Source organism: Rhinolophus hipposideros, assembly GCF_964194185.1.
Source record: "Rhinolophus hipposideros genome assembly, chromosome: 7".
Lineage (NCBI taxonomy): Eukaryota > Metazoa > Chordata > Mammalia > Chiroptera > Rhinolophidae > Rhinolophus > Rhinolophus hipposideros.
This window is the reverse complement of record NC_138053.1, coordinates 25757099-25778211: the sequence shown is the minus strand read 5'-3', so window position 1 is coordinate 25778211 and position 21113 is coordinate 25757099. Positions and strand designations below refer to the sequence as shown.

Genomic DNA, 21113 nt, shown 5'->3' with positions numbered 1-21113 from the left:
TCCTGGGCAGATGGGTCGTTTGGTTGGTTGGAGCGTGGGCTCTCGGCCACAAGGTTGCAGGTTCGACTCCCTCCCACAGGGGATGGTGGGTTGCATCCTCTGTGAGCTGCGTGGGTCCCCTGCAACTAAATTTGAACATGGCATCTTGAGCTGAGCTGCCACTGAGCTCCTAGATGGCTCAGTTGGTTGGAGAACAGGCTCTCAGCCACAAGATTTCTGGTTCAACTCCCGCAAGGGATGGTGGGCTGCGTGACCCCTGCAACTAGCAATGGCAACTGGACCTGGAGATGCACTGTGCCCTCCACAACTAAGACTGAACTTGACTTGGAAAAGTCCCAGAAGTACACACTATTCCCCAATAAAGTTCTGTTCCCCTTCTCCAATAAAATCTTTAAAAAATAATAATAATCCCATTTGAGGATATCTTCTTAAAATACTGGATGATGCTACAATACTGAACATACATTACAGAGTATAGACAAGTGGTAGGAACTTTATTTGGATGGAGTAGGTATTCCATATAGGTATTCATAACCTTTGTGATTAATTTATGTTACCTTCCTGACCTGGTAGTCATTTGAGTTTCACGTTTCCAATAAAGTACCCATCTCTTGAGTATCACCAGGTCACATGTGTGAAACACAGGTGGTTGTCATCTGTATTTTTCACAAAAAGAATGTAAAGCATCATAGGACCCCCCACCCCATTGCTCTTACCCATAGATTGAGAGCATCAGATGAAGTGAACTCACATTCTAAAGATGATTCCTGATTGGATAATCAGTGCGTGCAACTGTACCTTCCAGGATTATCCAAATCCATTCTCATAAACTCATCTGACAAAGCAAAAACCACTGTCACTCGAGTCTCCTCTGGTATCTGTTAAAGATCAACTCATTCAGAGATGACTGGCCCATCCAGATTAGTTTACGAATATATACAGTAATTTATCACAAGAAAGCTTCTGACATATAGTTTGATTTGGCATAGATTGACATTGAAATACAAATCCAAGCAAGTGCCTTACTTCTTTTATTTGTAAAATAATTATAGGAGTATCAGTTAATACTCATTTCTGTTTTCAAGAACTAATTCTTATGTGTGACTCAATAATTTGCAATTCATTTCCATCTAACTGTCCAATGAATATCAATACTTTGAGAACCATTGATTAAACATGCTGTATGATCACAAGATACAAGTCAATTACGACAAGTCTAGCTGTATTCTTGAAAATGTTTAACTGGTAAAATCACTTCACTCAAAGGTGATTAAGACCTAACTGTTAATTGAGGACTAAGATATGACTGTTAAAAGCCTGCACCAAGATACGAACAACTCCTCTCTAAGAAATAGCTTCTAGTTAATTAGAAGAAAATTTTCCTAACACGTAGCTATCAATTTTTGGGGGGGATTGGGGTCATTTTCTTTTCTAATGAAATTACTTCAGTCCCAGGAGGAAGCTCATAGGGTTTGGTTTGCTTCTGCAGTTTCTCTTGTCTTCTCTTCATAATTTCTCTGAAGTGATTTTTTCCCTCTAACTGTTTATCTTTACGTTCTTCAGTCTCACATATTGCCTCTTCTTTCTCTCGGATCTTTAGCTCTTTCTGCCACTATTACAGAGAAAAAGTGTCATTTATATATGATTTTACAAATTACCTTCTCAAAATGCTAATTCTTCTATTCAGTTATCCCTTAGTTTTTCTTACAGATAGTCTTCCGGAACTTATATACTACCATACTGGAAAAATATATAAACCATCAGAAAGTACACTAGTCCCCCCAAATAGAATTCCCTCTTACCATTTTTAGTAATAATAAATCATTCAAAAGATAATAGGCTTTATATTTATGTATACCAAAGGAATTTCCTTTCTTCATCAATATTGGTATTTACATGAGAGCATGGAATCATAAAATAAAAAAGGTGAAGGGATTAAGAAGTACAAATTGGTAGTTACAAAATAGTCATGGGGATATAAAGTAAAGCATAGGGAATATAGTCAATAATATGGTAATAACTATGGACAGTGCCAGGTGGGTACTAGACTAGTCAGGGGGATCACTTATTAAAATATATAAATGTTTAACTTCTATGCTGTACACCTGAAATTAATATAAAATATTGAATATCAACTGTAATAGAAAAATTAAAAGGAGGAAAAAAGGATGAAGGGGAATAAGGGGTGCAAATTTTCAGGTATAAGACAAATAAGTCATGGTTAGGTAATGTACGGCATAGGGAATATAGTCAATAATATTGTGACAGGGTGGTACAGTGTCAGATGGTTGCTGGACTTATCATGGTGATCACTTCTTTATGTACATCTATGGTGTACACTTGAAACGAATATTGTATGTTGGCTATATTTTTAATAAAAATCTTTTACAAAACCAAGCCAAAAGCAAAACAAAAAGGAAAGTCAAATTAAAATGAAAGGCAAAAACTGCGATGCTATAACATATGAGGTGGAAAATGAAATTAATGAGATGACAAATACTGATTTTGCTGCCATTGAGCATGTTAATTCATAACAGTAACAGTATATCTGGAGGCAGGAGTTCTAGAAATAAGTAGTTGAAAGTAAAAATGGCTATTCAACCACAGCTCATCATGAGGTCCCGTTTTCTCTTCGAATATCTTTAATGAAGGAAAAGGTAAAAAGAGGTGGTAATCCTTCTTCAGGCTAAGTAAAACATTCAATGCACAAAGACCCATAGCACAAAATGTTGGAAACTCCTAAAGATACTACCATTCATATGCATAAGCGGCCAGTCTGTGTTTAACAACCTATCAATTAACATAAATCCAGGGCTGCAGATTATGACTGTTATTTCTTATCTGAGACATATAGATATGAATAAGCAGGACTAAACCTCAGAATCTATAACATATCACTCAGCCTTCCAAAGCTAATAATTTTTTTTAAAAATGTCAACATACTCAGAGTAAATATTTTTTAAAGCATTATAAAATCATATCTCCCTTTTAAACTCCCAGTTAAGTTTTAAAAACACAAAAATTACCTGCACTTATCTTGAGACTGTTCCTATACACAGTTATTACTTATATAAGTTTCATTTCTCAGAAACCATTTTTGCATGAAATATACAGAGAATTGAGGTAGAACATCCAGAACATTCAGGCGCAAGCTGAATAAAATTCATGCTTTAGTTTAGTCTGCAAATTTTGTGATACTTATCTGTGACAGTTTTTTTCTCATATAATAAACTAAATAGCAATATTGTTTGATAAAACTACCAATTTTATGTTATAACATAAAAGTAGTAGTTGGTAAAATAAGATAGTATCGTTACTCAGCCATAAAAAAGGAAATCTTGCCATCTTTGACAACATGGATGGACCTAGAGGGTATTGTGCTGAGTGGTAAGTCAGACAGTGAAAGACAAATGTCATATGATTTCACTTATGAGTGGAATCTAAAGAACAAAATAAACAAACAAACAGGATAGAAACAAACTCATGGATACAGAGAAGATTTTGATAGTTGCCAGTTGGGAGGGGGTTTGGGGGTGGGTGAAAAGGAAAAGGGATTGGTTGTTACACAGTAGTCATGGGGATGTAGGGTACAGCATAAGAAATATAGTCAATAATATTGTAATACCTATGTATGGTGTCAGACAGGTACTAGATCTATTGGGGTGACAGATGGGAGGGGAATTGGGGGAAGGGTGAAAAAGGTGAAGGGATTAAGAAATACAAATTGGTAGTTACAAAATAGTCATGGGGATGTAAAGTATAGGGAATATAATCAATGATATAGTAATAACTATGTATAGTGCCAGGTGGTACTAGTCAGAGGGATCACTTCCTAAATTATATAAATGTCTAACCAGTATGCTACACGTTTGAAGCTAGTATAAAATAATATTGAATGTCAACTCTAATTGAAAAATTTAAAAATGGGGGGGGGGAGATCAATAATATTGTGATAGCGTGGTACAGTGTCAGATGGTTGCTGGACTTATGGTGATCACTTTTTAGCACAGGAAATAAAATCAATAATGTGGTAATAACTCTGTATGGTGCTAGGTAGACACTGTTGAATAACTCTGATGTACACCGGAAACGAATATAATATTGTATATTAGCTATAGTTTAATAAAAATATTTTTTTAAAAGACGGTACTATAAACAAAGATAACTAATTCACTTCACATGAGAGATTTCATTGTACCTCATGACTTTGATCTTTACATTGTGAAAAATCAACAGAGGAATAATTTTTATGATCTCTCAGTGAAACAGAATATCTGGGTTTTCAAAACAGCATGTACTATCTTGGTAGGAATGTGGCACCATATTTCTGACATCCAGGAAGATGCACTTCCTCTTTTTCCTCTTTGTTAGAACTTGGCAAGGCTGGAATTCACCATAACATTATGATCCTTCTTTTTGTTAGCCCACCAATAAGTAGACCTTTCTTTCACATCTTTGTCTTTGTTGACCTTGACAAATTCTATTTGGATAAACCATTCTTTTGTCTTTACTTTTATCAGCCATTATTATCACTAATGTGGCAGCTAGGAGGACGCAGATATGCTTGAAATTGATGGGACATAGAAGCACCATTTACTGCTTTATTCAATCCATTCACTCAGGGATTTAATCACCGTGCTATGGAATACCAACAGTATAAAGGTATCTTAATATCTATTGAACAAGTAGATATCTACCTTATTCCTTGCTTATTATGGCCACTCAATAAAATTCAGTTGACTGAGTAGGACAAATAAACCTGTAGTTGTGTGTTTTTATTTCTTGTCAATATTACAGATTACACCTTCCCACCCCCATTCAGGTTAGGGATAACAAAACAAGAAATTGAGCAACTATGCAGAATTGAAAAGAAAAGTAGATTTGGAGTCCAAAGATTTGGTTTTGTGTGTACACTCAATTACTAACTTTAAAGTCTTGCACATATAATTGACTTGGAAACCACCATTTTTCTTATTGGTAAATGTTTTATAGGCTTGTCAGAAGGATTAAAGTAACTAATGTAAGAACATTTTGTAAAGTTTGAATTATTAAGTACAAAGCACTACAGTTATGGCTATATAAAAGGAAATGGTATATACATGAATGCATTTTAAGTGTGATATTCAAAGAAAATTTCATATATCTTTCCAAATTAATACTACAAACTACATTTGATTAGGCTAGCAACATATCAAACAATTTGGATCCTATCAATTATCAAACTTATTTTCAGAAAGTATTCCTTTAACCTTCAATAGGCTTGCTCTAAATAGATTCATGGTGGTGATTACTTAGATAATGTTTATACCCTTGGAAAGAGGAATAGATGATAGATTTTAGGATTCATTTCCTAGCCCTCTCTTCCTAGCATCTTCTCTATCATTCAAAATAATGTCTGTCTGTCCCTTCAATTAGCCCTAGGCAAACGTGTTTAATCACAAAGTGATTAAAGGTTTTCTAATCTTTAAAGGGTAAAGAATGGTCACTAAAAACTGAATCAAAAGATTTGTGTTGTTATTAAAATGACACAATATATGTGTATATACAGATTGGCAATTTCCTATCTCTTGTAACCTGTTGTAGATACATCAGTTGAATGAACAGTAAAATATAGATGCTGCAATTTATAAGCTATTAGGAATTTTTGATAATGCCCTGGACATATGATAGATTGGTTTAACAAAAACTTCAGCTTTCATTTTGTAGTTCCAGGGTATCGTTCAGTTTCTGAATCCTAGTACTTGTACTTATTGCTAGAGTTGCGTACATATTAGCTATTGTGATAAATTATTCAGTGGTATCAGTAACTAAAATAATCCTTCGTTTTTTTTCCTCAAAAAATCACTAATTAAATGGAATGCAAAAAAATATTATGAAATGTCCATCTTTGTCTCTTGTCCAAAGCAATATACAGATTTAATGCAACCCCCATCAAAATCCCAATAGCATTTTTTAAAGAAATAGAACAAAAAAATTATCAGATTTGTTTGGAACGACAAAAGACCCCAAATAGCCAAAGCAATCTTAAGAAAAAAGAACAATACTGGAGGTATCGCACTCCCTAACTTTAGCTTGTATTATAGGGCTACAATAATAAAAACAGCATGGTATTGGCAGAAAAACAAACACATAGACCAATGGAATAGAACTGAGAAGCCATAAATAAAACCACATAAATATGGACAGATAATTTTTGACAAAGAAGCTAAAAACATACAATGGAGGAAAGACAGCCTCTTCAATAAATGGAGCTGGCAGAATTGGAAAGCCATGTGCAAAAGAATGAAACTGGACTGCTATCTGTCACCATGTACCAAAATTAATTCAAAATGGATCAAAGACTGAAGCATAAGACCTGACACAATAAACTGCATAGAAGAAAACGTAGGTACTAAACTTATGGACCTTGGGTTCAAAGAGCATTTTATGAATTTGACTCCAAAGGCAAGGGGAGTAAAAGCTAAAATAAATGAATGGGACTGTATGAAACTTAAAAGCTTCTACACAGCAAAAGAAACCATCGACAAAATAAAGAGGCAACTGACTGAATGGGAGAAGATTTTTGCAAACAGTGCCTCTGATAAGGGGCTAATATCCAAAATATACAAGGAACTCATGAAACTCAACACCAAAAAAACAAACAACCCAATTGAAAAATGGGCAGAGGACCTGAAGAGCCATTTCTCCAAAGAGGACATACAAATGGCAAATACACATATGAAAAAATGCTCAACATCGCTAATCATCAGAGAAATGCAAATAAAAACCACAATGAGATATCACCTTACCCTAGTCAGAATGGCTATCATCAACAAGACAAATAATAACAAATGTTGGAGAGGCTGTGGAGAAAAAGGAACCCTCATTTACTGTTGGTGGCAATGCAGACTGGTGCAGTGTGGAGGTTCCTCAAAAAATTACGAATAGAATTACCACATGACCCAGCAATCCCTCTCCTGGGTATCTACCCCAAAAATCTGAAAACATTTATCCATAAAGACACGTGTGCTCCAATGTTCATTGCAGCTTTGTTTATGTTGGCCAAGACATGGAAACAACCAAAATGTCCTTCGATAGATGAATGGATAAAGAAGTTGTGGTATATATACACCATGGAATACTATTCGGCGGTAAGAAAAGATGATATAGGAACATTTGTAATAACATGGATGGATCTTGAGAGTATAATGCTAAGCGAAATAAGTCAGACAGAAAAAGCAGAGAACCATAATGATTTCACTGATATGTGGTATATAAACCAAAAACATCAAAAGAACATGACAGACAAATGAGAAACAAAAACTCATAGACACAGACAATAGTTTAGTGGTTACCAAAGGGTAAGGGGGGGTGGGGCGTGGGAGATGAGCGTAAGGGGGATCAAATATATGGTGATGGAAGGAGAACTGACTCTGGGTGGTGAACACACAATGGGATTTATAGATGATGTAATACAAAATTGTATACCTGAAATCTATGTATTTTTACTAACAATTTTCACCCCAATAAATTAAAAAAATAATCATGGGAATATAAACAAAATCTGATAAATAATATTGAACTACTGGTGACAAAATTTAAATACATTCTATATGGTATTGAATCCATATTAGATTCAAAGAACAAACAGAAAACAAATACTTTCTCTCCTAAAAAGACTCAGTCATAAAATGAAATCATCGACTAAATACAGTTCAATGGCTTAAAGTGTCTTAAGTGAATAGCCTTTTGTTGCCACTGCATATTTAACTTATACCAAGAACAAAGTGATTAAAGTCTTTCTAATATTTCAAGGGTAAAGTGATCACTGAACATTGAGTCAAAAGATGTTTGTTCCATTAATAAAATTACACTGTAGAAGAAATTGGTGTTCACTGTTCAATATCAGATTCTTGTCAAAAGAAATCAGTACTAATTTAGGAAACAGGATACGCCTTGTATTTTATAAATGACAGAGGCCAAATTTTCTGTAACCCAACGAAGGCACTGAGATGTATAGATAGTACAGTCAGATATAACTAAGTTTGGCAATACCCAATCATGGCTCTACTTTAAAGTTTCATGTATTAATATTTCAGTCCCAGAACTATGCTTTCTAATTCAAAGTGCCTTTAAAGAACAAAGTTGCCAGTAATTTTTTAAAAATTAATCTTACGTAATGGTCGATGATTCTTGCCAACTCTTCATCTCTCTTGGTGAAGAAATCTGGATATGGAAACATGAGGAATTCGGATACAGAAGGATGTTCCCTTCAAAAAAGCATAAGAACAGATCCAATGTTAGGTATAGCTATTCCTCCTCCCAGGAATATATAAATGAAAGTCATAATTCATTAATAAACATTTTGATTCTATATTGTTAATATAAAGTTCCTGCTCTTTATAGACTACTATATGTTAGCTGTTAGCTTGGGTAAGCCATTTTGGATTACTAAAACTGATATATTTGAGGGTAGGGCATGACATATGGAATGAGAACTAGAAAATAAAAATGCAATCTTCTCCTAGGAGACGTAAATACTATAGCTGGTCAGTAGCAAATGAGAAGCAAGGATATGAAAGGCTTAAGGAAGCATGAAAACGACTATGTCCAATGGGGAGATGACACTGTGCATTGCCATACACAGCCCCATGATCCTGGAAGTTCTGGTGGAAGTCGAAGCCTAGGAATGTGAACTAAGATAGTCTAAAAACAATGCTGTGACTTCAATACTTCTCCACGCTCTTTGTATTACTAAGAATGGAACTGTGGCAGACTGCAACAGCTCAGGGAAACTGTTGGCAGTGCAAAGCTGGGCTCTAAACTAGTGGAGATTTAAACTGTTCACATAATAATTTTATTATTAAAGTTATTATGAAGGAATGATTGTGAGTCCAGACATATATAAAGCAAAAAACAAAACAAAACAAAATGTGGTGGTAGAGAATTCAAAAAGTCTGATAAAAAATGCATGTAGACATTATAGCCATAAAAATTTATCAGACTTTTTTGAATTTAGGAAGTTCACCAGCTATATCTCTCCTTAGGCTCTTGCCTAAGATCTCTCCCTCTAAACCCACTTTCTCTCCTTCACAACCATATTCTCTAACACCATTTTTTTCTTTACATATATCTGGACTCCAATGTTTGGTGTGTATATATTTATAATTGTTAGTTCCTCTTGTTGAATTGACCTCTTTATCTCTTGATAGCTTTTGAGTTAAAGTCTATTTTGTCCAGTGTAATTATAGCTACCCTTGCTCTCTATTTGTTTCCACTTGCATGGAACATCTTTTTTTCCCATCTCTTTACTTTGAGTCCATGTGTGTCCTTAGAATTGAAGTGAGTCTCTTGTAGGCAGACCCATATAATTGTGTCTTGCTGTTTTATCCATTCAGTCATTCTATAGCTTTTGATCAGAGATTTCAGTCTTTACATATAAAGTAATTGTTGTTGGATAAGGACACACTAATGCCATGTTATTATTTGTTTTCTGGCTGTTTTGTATTAATAGTTCCTTTGTTCCTTTCTTCCTTTTTTGATGTCTTCCTTTGTGAACTGATAATTTTCCATATCGGTATGCTTTGACTTCTCTTTAGCTTTTGTGTATCTACTCTAGGTTTTTTGCTTCATGGTTACCATGAGGCTTATGTAAAATATGTTATTGATATAGCAGTCTTTTTAAAGCCAATAACAACTTCAGTCACACACAAAATTAAATCTTAAGTTAACCATATAAGTATATATACTTCATTAGCATTTTCCCCAATTCCATTTCAATTCAGTATCCTTAGGAACCATGGATTATTCTGGAATCCAAAAGTTATAAAATCCTTAGAGATGTATTTAATCATAACTTTCACACTCAAAATTCTACCTGGTCATATTTAATCTTTTATGCATCTTTAAAGCAGGAGGTTAAAAAATAAGTGATTTTCTTGGCACATGAATAAAAGATATTTAATCGCAATTACTGTTGATTTTTCCATTTTGTAGGGGTGATCGGTTCAAGTAGCAAATCATATTTGTGTGTCCTTTGAACATTATTTGTGTTTATTATTGACTTGCCCAAATCACAGAGCCTCAATATTATATAATAGCTCCCTGGAAATGACAAGATTTAAAGTGTAGATATTTCCAAGAAAGTTATCCAAAGTTAAAAAAACACACAAATAAATCTTCTTGGTACCTTTCAAGGATAGGTTACAAAGAAATAGCTTGTCCTCAACTTGACTACTACTATTACCATTACTTGATCCCATGTTTAAAGTATCTGGTCCCTATTTAACTGCCCTTATTTTGTAGTCCCTGCATCATAAAACAACCTATGGACATAAAAAATTGTTCTTCTCTCAACCCTCTAACATTTACAGCCTGAGCAGTGATCCTGTTTCTACTGGCATGAGGAAATGCCAGTCAAGGGAAGCTCCAAGGACCTTGGCTTCTACCATTCCCAGTGATCTTGTCCCAGGGGCTCTGTCTCAGACACCAGCTGCTACAGTTTCAGTCTTGCTTTTCTTTGCCAGTCAGACTATTGATCTGGTGGTTTCTATATACAGTGCCTGCCAGAGTTTCATGTATCACTTTAACATTAACTAGGGCTGATAAAGCAAGTAAGGAACTCAAAGTCAAGGCATTTTGTATTTTAATTTTTTTTCAATCCACTAAGTCAAAATTTCCAATGGATATGTTCCACTAAAACAATTCTTTCTGCATTCCCAGACACAAAATCATGCGATCTGTAGCCACGGATGGTCCTCTGCCACACTAATAGGTCTGATTCATCTTCTATTTCAGTTCATCCACAACTCCCTAAATCAATTTAACCATTAGAGTCTGTGTCTTTTCATCAGTCTCATTTTAGACACTAATGTATGTGGTTATCACAATGGGATTGTGATGTGCTTGACTGAAAGATGCCAAAAGACATAGTAAAAGGATGTTAAATGTCTTTACAAGGCAGCTGATAGAAACTAATGGAGATGATTTCACAATGCAGGAGAAAACATATTGTGTCTCCAGGCTAAGGTATGGCTCCAGGAACATCTCTGAAACAAATCTGGAAGGATGAGTAGGAGTTAATGTAATGTTAGTGTGACTAAGGGTGAATATAACTTAAATGAGTATCAAAGAGCATTTGAGGTGGCATGGAGAACAAGTGACAACTTCAGTTTTGAATGTGTTGAGTTTAAATACCTTCTTACACCAATTAGAACTGGTTGGCCTAGTCCTTTCATCCTGGGAATAATCCTCACCACTGTTGAGGCTGTTTTCTGAACCCATGATGTTACTTTTTCTAGGTTTATTCCCTCATTTGGAGAAAGATATTCTTAAGAAGCTTCCTAAGACATGGTGAATAGAAGATAAATAATTTGAAAGTGTCTTTATTCTCCCTTCACATTTAACAAATTGAGGCAGGAAAATATTCAGGTATCATTTGTTAGTTAGACTCTACCCAAAGGAAGAACAGAATGGATTCAGACAATTTTTATATAAAATCTTTTTACCTGTTACCCAAACATTATTAACCAAATATATTTAATATCAAGAGATAGTTGGGATTTAAAGTGGATATTATTGTCCCTCAGTTTATTGAGGCTCCACTGTCTTCTTGCTTCTGATGCTGCTTTTGAAGCATCTGATATCATCCTGATTCCCAGGCATTTGTAGCTGCCAGTTTATTCTCTCTAGAGCTATATTGTTCAAGATACGTGCTTCTAGTTTTCTCAATAGACAAATGCTGAAATCTCAGTTAACAAAACAAATGTTTGTTTTTTGTTCATGTAAAGTTTGATACAGTTAATTAGAAGCTCTGCTCTATCAGGTGACCCAAGAATCCTCTTTCCATTTTAAAATGCTACCATCTCAACACATGACTTGCAAGTTCACTCTGACAGAGGAAGAAAGACTTGGGAGAAAAGACACTAGTTCTTAATCGCTTTGGCATAGAAGTGTCATGTCATTTATGCTCATAGCACTTGGCAAAAAGTACAGGATTCTAGCCCAGGGTTTCTAAACCTTGGCCATATTGACATTTGCGCTAAACACTGCTTTGTTTTAGGGGGTTGTCTAGGGCATTGGGGGATATTGAGCAATATCTCTATACTCCGCCCACTAGTGACAGTAACACTCTCCACGTATGACAACCAAAAATGTCTATTAATATTGCCAGTGTCTCCTGGGAGCCAAAAATCAACCCCAGTTGAGAACCATTACTTTAACTGCAAGGAAGTCTTCTGAGAAAAACAAAGGAACACATGAAATGTTTGATGATGGCTAATGGTCTCTGTCACAGGAAGTTTCAAGTTTGCTTTTTCCTTAATTTTTCAGTTTTCATAGTGAAATATGTGGTAGACGGATTTCCAAAGTGGGCTCCAATATCCCCCACCTCGTAGTACACATTCCTTGTGTAATTCACTCTCCTTGAGTATGGGCTGGCCCAATGACTTACTTCTAATTAATAAAATATGACAAAGGTAATTGGATAGCACTTCCATGATTAGGTGAGACTTCTGCCTTCTTAGCAAATTCTTTTATGCCTTCTTGATATTTATGCTTTGATAAATTAGTTTGCCATATTGGAGAGGCAGGTAACTGAGGATGGTCTATAGGCCAGAGTCAGCAAGTGGTTGAGATTCTCAGTCTAATAATCCACAGGGAACTACATCCTGACAAAAATTAGTGAGCCACTTAGAAGTGGAGTCTTGCCCAGGTTGCCTTCAGAAGAGACTCTAGTCTTGTCCAACATGTTGACTGCAGCCTTGTGAGAAACCCTGAAATAGAGAACCCAGCTAAGTCATGGCTGGATTCCTAACTCAACGAAAATGGGAGATGATAAATATATGTTGTTTTTAGTTGTCAGATTTTGTAGCCATTCTTTACATATCAGTGGATAATTAATACAAAGTGCCTTATTATAGGTCTTTTTAAATTCATTTTATTGAGCTACTTGGGCCTCTTAAGTGTATAAATATGTCTTTAGTTCTTCAAATTAAAAAAAAAATGTTGATAAATAATTCCCCCTGGTCTTCTTTGTTCTTTAATTTTTCTCCCTGGAATTCCCTTCATATTAATGCTAGGCCACTGGAACTGGGCCTCTCATTTTCACATCCTCTTGTTCCCATTTTCCTCCCCTTTGTCTTTATTTCACTGAAGAGTTCTTGCTAAGTTTATCTTCCAAACCTTCTGTTGAATGATTAGCTTCCATTATGTTTTTAATTTCTAAGAACTTTTTCTTTCTTATACTGTTTTTTTATATCCTCCCTTTTGCACGGATGAACAATTTTCATTTATTTCTTAGAAGACAATTATAGATATTTTAAAAACTTTTCTTCTTTGTTTCTACACTTTTTCAGTTTTCTCTGAGTGACTTTTACATTTTATTTTTGGGGATACCTCTCTTTTACATTAGAGTCTTTTTTCAATGAGTCTTTTTTCAATAGAGTCTTTTTGGCATATATTGTATCTCCATTCTGTTAAATCCATATTGTTAAATACATATTTAACAGCTTTATTGAGGTATTTAGCATACAATAAACTGCATATATTTAAAACATATATTTTGATACATTTTGACATATATATATATATATACATATATATATATATACATATATATACACACATGGAATCATCATGTTAAAAAAAATGAACATAGCCATCATTCCTCAAATTTTCCTCATGCTCCTTTTCTCAATTATATCTGTTTAAAATAAAAATAGTAAAAAGGCAATGGGAAGTTCTCAGTGGGTTGTTGGGGCTTGTTAAATAATGGTCCCCATCATGGAATAGTTGGGTAGTGATTATATTAGTTATATTTTACTCCATAGCTAGTTATCCCTAATTAGCAGCTTAAAACAAAAAACATTCATCATCTCACAATATTTTAGAGGGTCAGGAATTTGGGCCTGGCCTTTGGCTCAGGGTCTGTCACGAGGCCAAAATCAAGGTGTTCACAGAGGCTGCAGACAACTCAAAGGTCAACAGAGGGAGGGTCCATTTTCAAGCTTATTTATGACTGTTGGTAAGTCAGTACTTGCTGGCTGTTGGTCAGTGACATCAGTTTCTTGCTATTCAAATCTTTCCTTGTAGCAACATGGCCGCTGATTTCTCTCAGAGCCAGTGAATAAGAGAGAGTTCACAAGACAGAAGCCACTGTCTTTTCGTAACCTAATCTTGGAACTAGCATCTCCTCACTTCTGTCATATTCTATTCATTAAAAGTGAATCACTAAATCCAGACCATACTCAGAGAGAAGAGATTACCCAAGAGCATGAATGTGATGAAGCAGGGATCATTGAAGGTCATCTCAGAGGCTTCCCGGCACAGGAGTAAAGACACTTTCTTGGGGAATCCCCAAATATTAGTATCTACAGAACTTTTCTTGTATGAAAAACAGAGACCTCAGACACTCTCTACCTTAGTGTGTCACTCTGGCCCCCAGGGAAAGGATGGAAGGGGGGAAAGTGGAGGTGATAGAGAGTAGGGGCTCTCAAGGTGACTTTTCTATATGAAGACTTCACCTTCATTTAGTACAACATCCTTGTAGTCTTTGAAGAGGCATAAGCAGTAAAATAGTACAATAAGAATTCTGTTTCAAAATGATTACTCTAACAGGTGTGCAGATGGAACAAGGAATACTTAAAGTTGCAGGACCATTTCAGGAGTTATTGAAATAGAATGTTGGCAGGGAGTATTAAACATTGGAAAAGCTGTCTTACCAGAGGAGCAATTGATTGCTATAGCAACCGTTCAGGTTTGGGGGTAGGAAAATAGGGGAGTATAAGAGAATGTGTTTTTTCCTTCCTTTTATGCCTCTAAATAACTCAACTATTGCTGGTTAAAGAACATAGTAAAAGTACAAAACTTTAGGCTTGAGGCTAAACTACTAAGAATGTCTAAATATTAATACCCCACCAGTATTTTATTCCAGAATTCCTCAACTATGATTTCTTGACATACTGGCACATTTCCATAATTGTGAGGTATATTACAGATAATTTATTATTAATAACAGCTAAGAATTAAATGCTGGAAATTATTCATACTTTTAAAATACACTACGCTAGGCTTGCAGAGTCCCCATAATAACAGTCTCACTCTTGTCTATTATAATATATTTTTGAATGGGATTTAATCAATTGAGCATGCTGAAAAATGAATTTGTATTTACTATGTGGCAATCTTTAACAATTTAGGAGCCAATGGAAGGGCTTTCAAAAGGGAATTGAGGACTCTTCAGACAGAAATAGGTGAATATGCTCATATATAGTCTTTGCTCTGTAACTGTTTGTCCCCAAAGTCTTTCCCAACCAGCATACAGGCACTGATTTTTTGCAGCACCTGAAGGGCTCATTTTTACTTGTCTATATCAATTCCCCTAAATATACAGTTAGATTCCAAGTCATAAAAATAATTTAAAAATTAAATAGAAGAAAATTGATGGGCAGAGATTATATTACATCCTTGAGAGGTTACTTACCACAAATAAAGTTCTACTGGGAGAAAGAGCAATCTTGCAGAGGTAGGACGGGCCTTGTTTTCCAAACAGACTGAGGATAATAGCACTGTTTGGAGATTTGAGAGCCAGGCAAAATGGATAGAAAATTATCTCCTCACATTCCAACAGAGCCACATTAGATAAAAACCTACCAGAGACTGAGAACTGGTTATCAATGTTATACGTAGCTGTAGATCTAAATAGGGGCTTGCACTAGCATGCAAATGTGTAGAGAGGAACACACAGACAATGTGTAAATCCTGTCTGTTGGCAAACACTGGTAGTATGAAGACCTCTCTCCAGTACATGGCAAGCAGAAGAAAATTTCAAAAAGAATCTCTAAATTACTGAAAAGCAAGAAGAATGATACATTATCTCATATATCCAGAAGAAAATAAACTTTCAAAAAATTATTGACTGCAGGAATCTGAAAAAAGATACAGAAAACTACTTGGTACCCGATAGGTTATAAGATATAATATCTATAAAACAAGAGCTGAAAGCTATAGAACAGAAGAGTCAGGGGAAAAAATATGTGAGATAAGGAAGGATGGTATGAAAACATGAAGTGCCAAGGTAAAAGATCAATACACAATAAAAGTAGTTTTAAAAATAAGAAAAGACATTTTGAAAAATAAACCAGTGTTATGAATTACCAATTTAAAATTAGTTCCCAAAGATTTTCATTTATTTTCTCTTAAAATTTCCAAAGTTACAAAGTAAAGTACTTTGTTACAAAGTTACAAAGTTTGTTACAAAGTTACAAAGTAAAGTACTTTATTTTACAAAGTAAAAATAAAGAGAGAAGAGATAACTGAAATGAAATAAATAAAATATTATTCAACCTAAATATTAATCAATTAAAAAAAGAAAAATTGGTGTAGAAGCAGTATTAAAAGATATGACCACAGAAAACTTAAAGAGCTGAAAAAATGACCTAAGTATATATATTGAAATTACTTTCTATACCAGGTCAAAGAAGGAAATATTCAAAAAAACAAAATATTCAAGAAAACTAAATTAATTACAAGGATAAAAATAAAATGCTCCAAATATGGAGACAGAAAAGTAAGTAAATATAAACAAAATCAGCCTTAGATTTCTCCCCTGCAATATAAAATGATAAAATAATTTATTTTGCTCCCAAGAATCTTTAGATTTTCACATACATAGAATAAATTCCTCCTTTATACTTTCTATAAAATAATTACATTAGGAAATTAGAGGTAATTCAAAGTTCAGTAGTGCTTTTAACCAAAATAGGGAACAAGATAGAGCAACAGTACTGAGAGAAAGCCTATAGATTCTAAGCTCTTTGAATTCTAAGCTCATTGACTTATGAGGACAATGACCTCATAAGTAGTTCCAGAAACTAACATTCAGCCAATATTTCTACAAAGGCTAGCAATGACCAGAATCAAATTAAACATAAATTTCAGTCTAAATAATTTTTAAATTTTGTTACACTATTGAATTAAAATAAAATGTTGCTTAAAGAGAAATAATTTTTCAGTCTAAATAATTGTTAAGTTTGTTACACCATTGAATTAAAATAAAATGCTGCTTAAAAAGAAATAATTTATGGAATAAATTAATATATTAATATAACTCTTAAAATGTACATTATAGTTTTAAAATATGAAAAAATAAAGTAAAAGAAGTAAAACTGTATTACATTCCCCCTCTTATATGGAATGGGGAAAACATCAAACGGATGATATGATGCAAAATACATATATTATTATTATTGATCATTTTTGACATATAAAAGTTTTTGAGAAATGTGAATGTAATCATGAGAAGAACTAAAAACAACATATATGCCTTCCCAATCATTGGGGAAAACCAAAATAAAAATAACAAATTTAAATAGAAAAAAATACACAGTAAAAACAAGGAACCATACAAAACATAGCATATAAAGCAAAAAGAAGAGCAAATATAAATTGTAGCAATAAAAGTAAACACCATTAATACCATAGAAGCCAAAGGAAAAATTAAACCAAATGTAGCTTATAAGAGACTGTTGAAACAAAATATTAAAAGAGAAAAGGAATAAAAATGATCTGTTAAGAAAATACAAATATTAAATTATTAGTTGTAACACTATTTTCAGACAAAATAAAATTTAAGGCAAAAATCATTAAATAGTTCAAAAAGAGTAATTTTATGTTGACAAATGGTGCATTTGACAACTGATAAATTCTCCTCTGAGAATTTATTGGAATGAATATGGAGATGAATATTTCCATATTCATTTAAAATGACTGTAAGGAAATATGCCAAATTTAACAGCAATTATCTTAAGGAGATGTGAACACAGACAATTTGTACTTCCATGATACCTGCCCCTAAACATTTAGAAAGAAAAAAAGTGAATGAAAGAACACCATCTAGAAAATAAAATACATGTAACTGTTTTTTAACCCCTACTTAGAAATGGAATGATTGTTTCTTTGTTCTTAACATGTCCGTGTCATTTAATATGCCTAACTACCCCCTTTAAAATTTTTCAAAATTGCTTCTCTATTTTCTGAGACATTTTTTTCCTGTCCAGTTCTCTTCTTTTATCAGTGGTTCACCTCCTCTGAATTTTCTTCTCTTTTTATTATAGGGATTGTTCCGAAGTTTTCTCTAATTGCTGTCGCTTTCTTCCTTGTAATTATCTGTATTTAATTACCATCTTCCCTAGGAGGTTTTTATCACCTCCTTACCCTGCTTCTACTCTTGCAACTACTTGATGGACATCTCTTCCTAAACATCTTACTGACACTAAAAACTCAGTATATCTAAAACTAAAATAATTTTGTTTCATTCACCATTAATGAAACGAACATTTATGAAGCACCTACTACGTGCTCAGGTCCAGAGTAGATTCTGGGACTACAAAGCAGATGCTTGTTTTGAAAAGGCTAAGAATCTAATGATCCTTGTAAAATTTGCCCCTCTTCCTTGTTCTCTATTTTGGTAAAAGCCCTATCAACCTCTGAACTATCTAGGCTCAACATCTCTGACTTGATTTAGTTAGGTTAGTTAGTTAGTTAGTTAGTTAGTTAGTTTACTCTTCTTTCCCTCTTGCTTTTCATATCCAAATAGCTGCCTTAAGATATGTTTTCAGTTTTCTGCCTGAGTCTTTACCTCTACTGTATATTTTCTGTTCATGTCTCACAACTCTCACCCGTACTTTCAAAATAGCCTCCTAAATTATCATATTACCTCCAAATCTCTTCACTTTGATTTCTCCTACAACCTATTAACAATTCTATCTTGCTATAAAACTCTTCAATTTACCCTCACACTTCTAGGCTTAGCATGTACACGTAAATTGTGAAAGTTAATCAAAATATTTAACAACTGAATGACATGAGCACCAGCCAAACAGAACAGCTGTCAGATAGCTTCTAACTGATCAGAATAAATGCCAGATGTAAGCAACCAAATACAACTATACCAGCACTTTCCATCGTTCCTATATCTACCTATCCCCACCCCATAATCAAACGTGCTCATGGGGAAGAGACTCCAATGTGTATTTGTCTTGAATACACAAACATACCACATTTCCAGTTCTATTGGTTCTCATACATGGAATAAGTATGAACTTTCTGAGCCAAGTTATGCATACATGCTTCCCTCTTGGTTATCCTAACCCATACTAATGATGTGGCAGGCCCAGAGGAGGGTAGAATTATAAAATGAAAGAACCTAGGTTCCTGAATGACCATACAGCTGGCCGTCTGAGAAGGAGTACCACATTTGGCTGTGATGAAATAAGAGATAAATACACACTATGGCAAGCCACTGATAATTCAGCATTTACCTGTTTCTGAGCTACAACTGTCCTACTATAATGTTGTCTCTACTGTTTCCTTGGCACTCTGTATCTGTCTCTGTGATAAAAGCATTCAGCCTGTAATTCAAATGCTTTTTATTTGTAAATCTATTTCTTCCTTCAAACTCAAAACTCCTTAAGGGCAAGGACACCCCCCTCTATCTTTCAAACATAACATATTTGCCTGAAGTTAAATACATCTTGAAAATATGCCTTTTACATGTTGCTTTTATAAATGAATCCTGTAATTTTATGGTATGTTTCAAGAGTCCTAAAACTCTGATGGTCCCTCATAGCTTAAAAAGAAAAGTTCAGAGTCTTAAGCTGGTTTGCAAGGGTCACCATTATTGGGACACAACAGACATATTTTACTTATTTCTCAATCTGTGCCTTAATCTTCTAGTCTCTGTTTTCAACAAATATCCACAGTCCTCTGCTTCAATGAATTTGTTTGTACTATTCCTTTTACATAGAAATATTTTTTGGTCTTCCCATGTTCAAATCTATTTCCTCCATAAGGCCTAATTTAAGTGATTTACTATCAATTAAATATTCCCTAATTCCCTCCAGCAAGAAGTTTTTTTTTCCCTTCTAGGAACTCTTATAGCCCTTTAAGTTCCTTAGAACATTAGTTATTTATACTTAATATCATATGTATTTATAAACCACATTTATTACACATTTGGTATTTTAAAAGCTCAATAATGTAATATATTTTCAAATATGGGATATTCCTCTAAACAAAATAAGAATTATAATCATTATCTCCTTATAGTTCAGCAGTTTACTTAAGGAAAAATTTGTTTAAAAACAGGTGCTAAAATACTGAGAGAAGTTCCAACTACTATTTCTGTTCTCTCTTGCTAAAAAGTGCAGCATTTTCCAGCAAACTACCATAGACCCTTATTCAGCTCAGATTGCTTTTTTTTAAACATCTAACTTCTAAAGTAAAGCTGACTACAGAATCTTGACTTTAAGAAATAATCTGCATAACCATATGCTGTCTCCAAGTGACAAATCTCAGCTACAAAGACTAACATAGACTCAAAGTGATTGGGTGGAAATTGACACTCCAAGCAAATGGTATCCAGAGAAAATCAGGTGTAGCCATACTGATATCAGATGAAATAGATTTCAGTGCGAAAAAGGTAACAAGAGACAAAGATGGACATTTCATCATGGTAAAGAGGACTATACAACAAGAAGATATAACAGTCATCAATATTTATGCCCCCAATCAGGGAGCACCGAAATATACCAAGCAACTACTAACAGAACTAAAGGGAGAAATTGACCAAAACACAATTATACTAGGGGACTTAAATACATCATTGACAGCTATGGATACATCATCCAAACAGAAAATAAATAACGAAATAGCAGCCCTAAATGACACATTAGATGAAATGGACTTAATTGACATATACAGAGTACTTCATCCTAAAACATCAGACTACACATTTTTTTCTGGTGTACATAGAACATTCTCAAGGATAGACCATATATTGGGACATAAAATCAGCCTAAGCAAATTTAAGAAGATTGAAATCATACCAAGCACATTCTATGATCGCAAGGCTTTGAAATTGGGTATCAACTGCAAAAAGACAGCAGAAAAAAACACAAATACATGGAGATTAAACAACATACTTTTAAAGAATGACTGGGTCAAAGAAAAAATTAGAGGAGAGATCAAAAGATACATAGAAACAAGTGACAATGAAAATACATCCTACCAAACTTTTTGGGATGCAGCGAACGCAGTTTTAAGAGGGAGATTTACATCATTACAGGCCTATCTCA

General features: G+C 34.2%; 1 protein-coding gene across 1 annotated transcript in view; it reads right to left on the bottom strand.

Moving 5' to 3' along the window:
- Positions 1-1009: 1009 nt before the first annotated feature.
- TMEM232 (transmembrane protein 232) overlaps positions 1010-21113 on the bottom strand; it is a gene marked incomplete at its 5' end in the record, with an annotated part of 164313 nt that continues 144209 nt past the window's right edge. The window contains 2 exons of the mRNA XM_081053836.1: positions 1010-1612; positions 8156-8249. Coding sequence (XP_080909962.1) covers positions 1397-1612; positions 8156-8249 — 310 coding nt within the window. The 3' untranslated portion in view covers positions 1010-1396. The remainder of the gene's footprint in view (positions 1613-8155; positions 8250-21113) is intronic.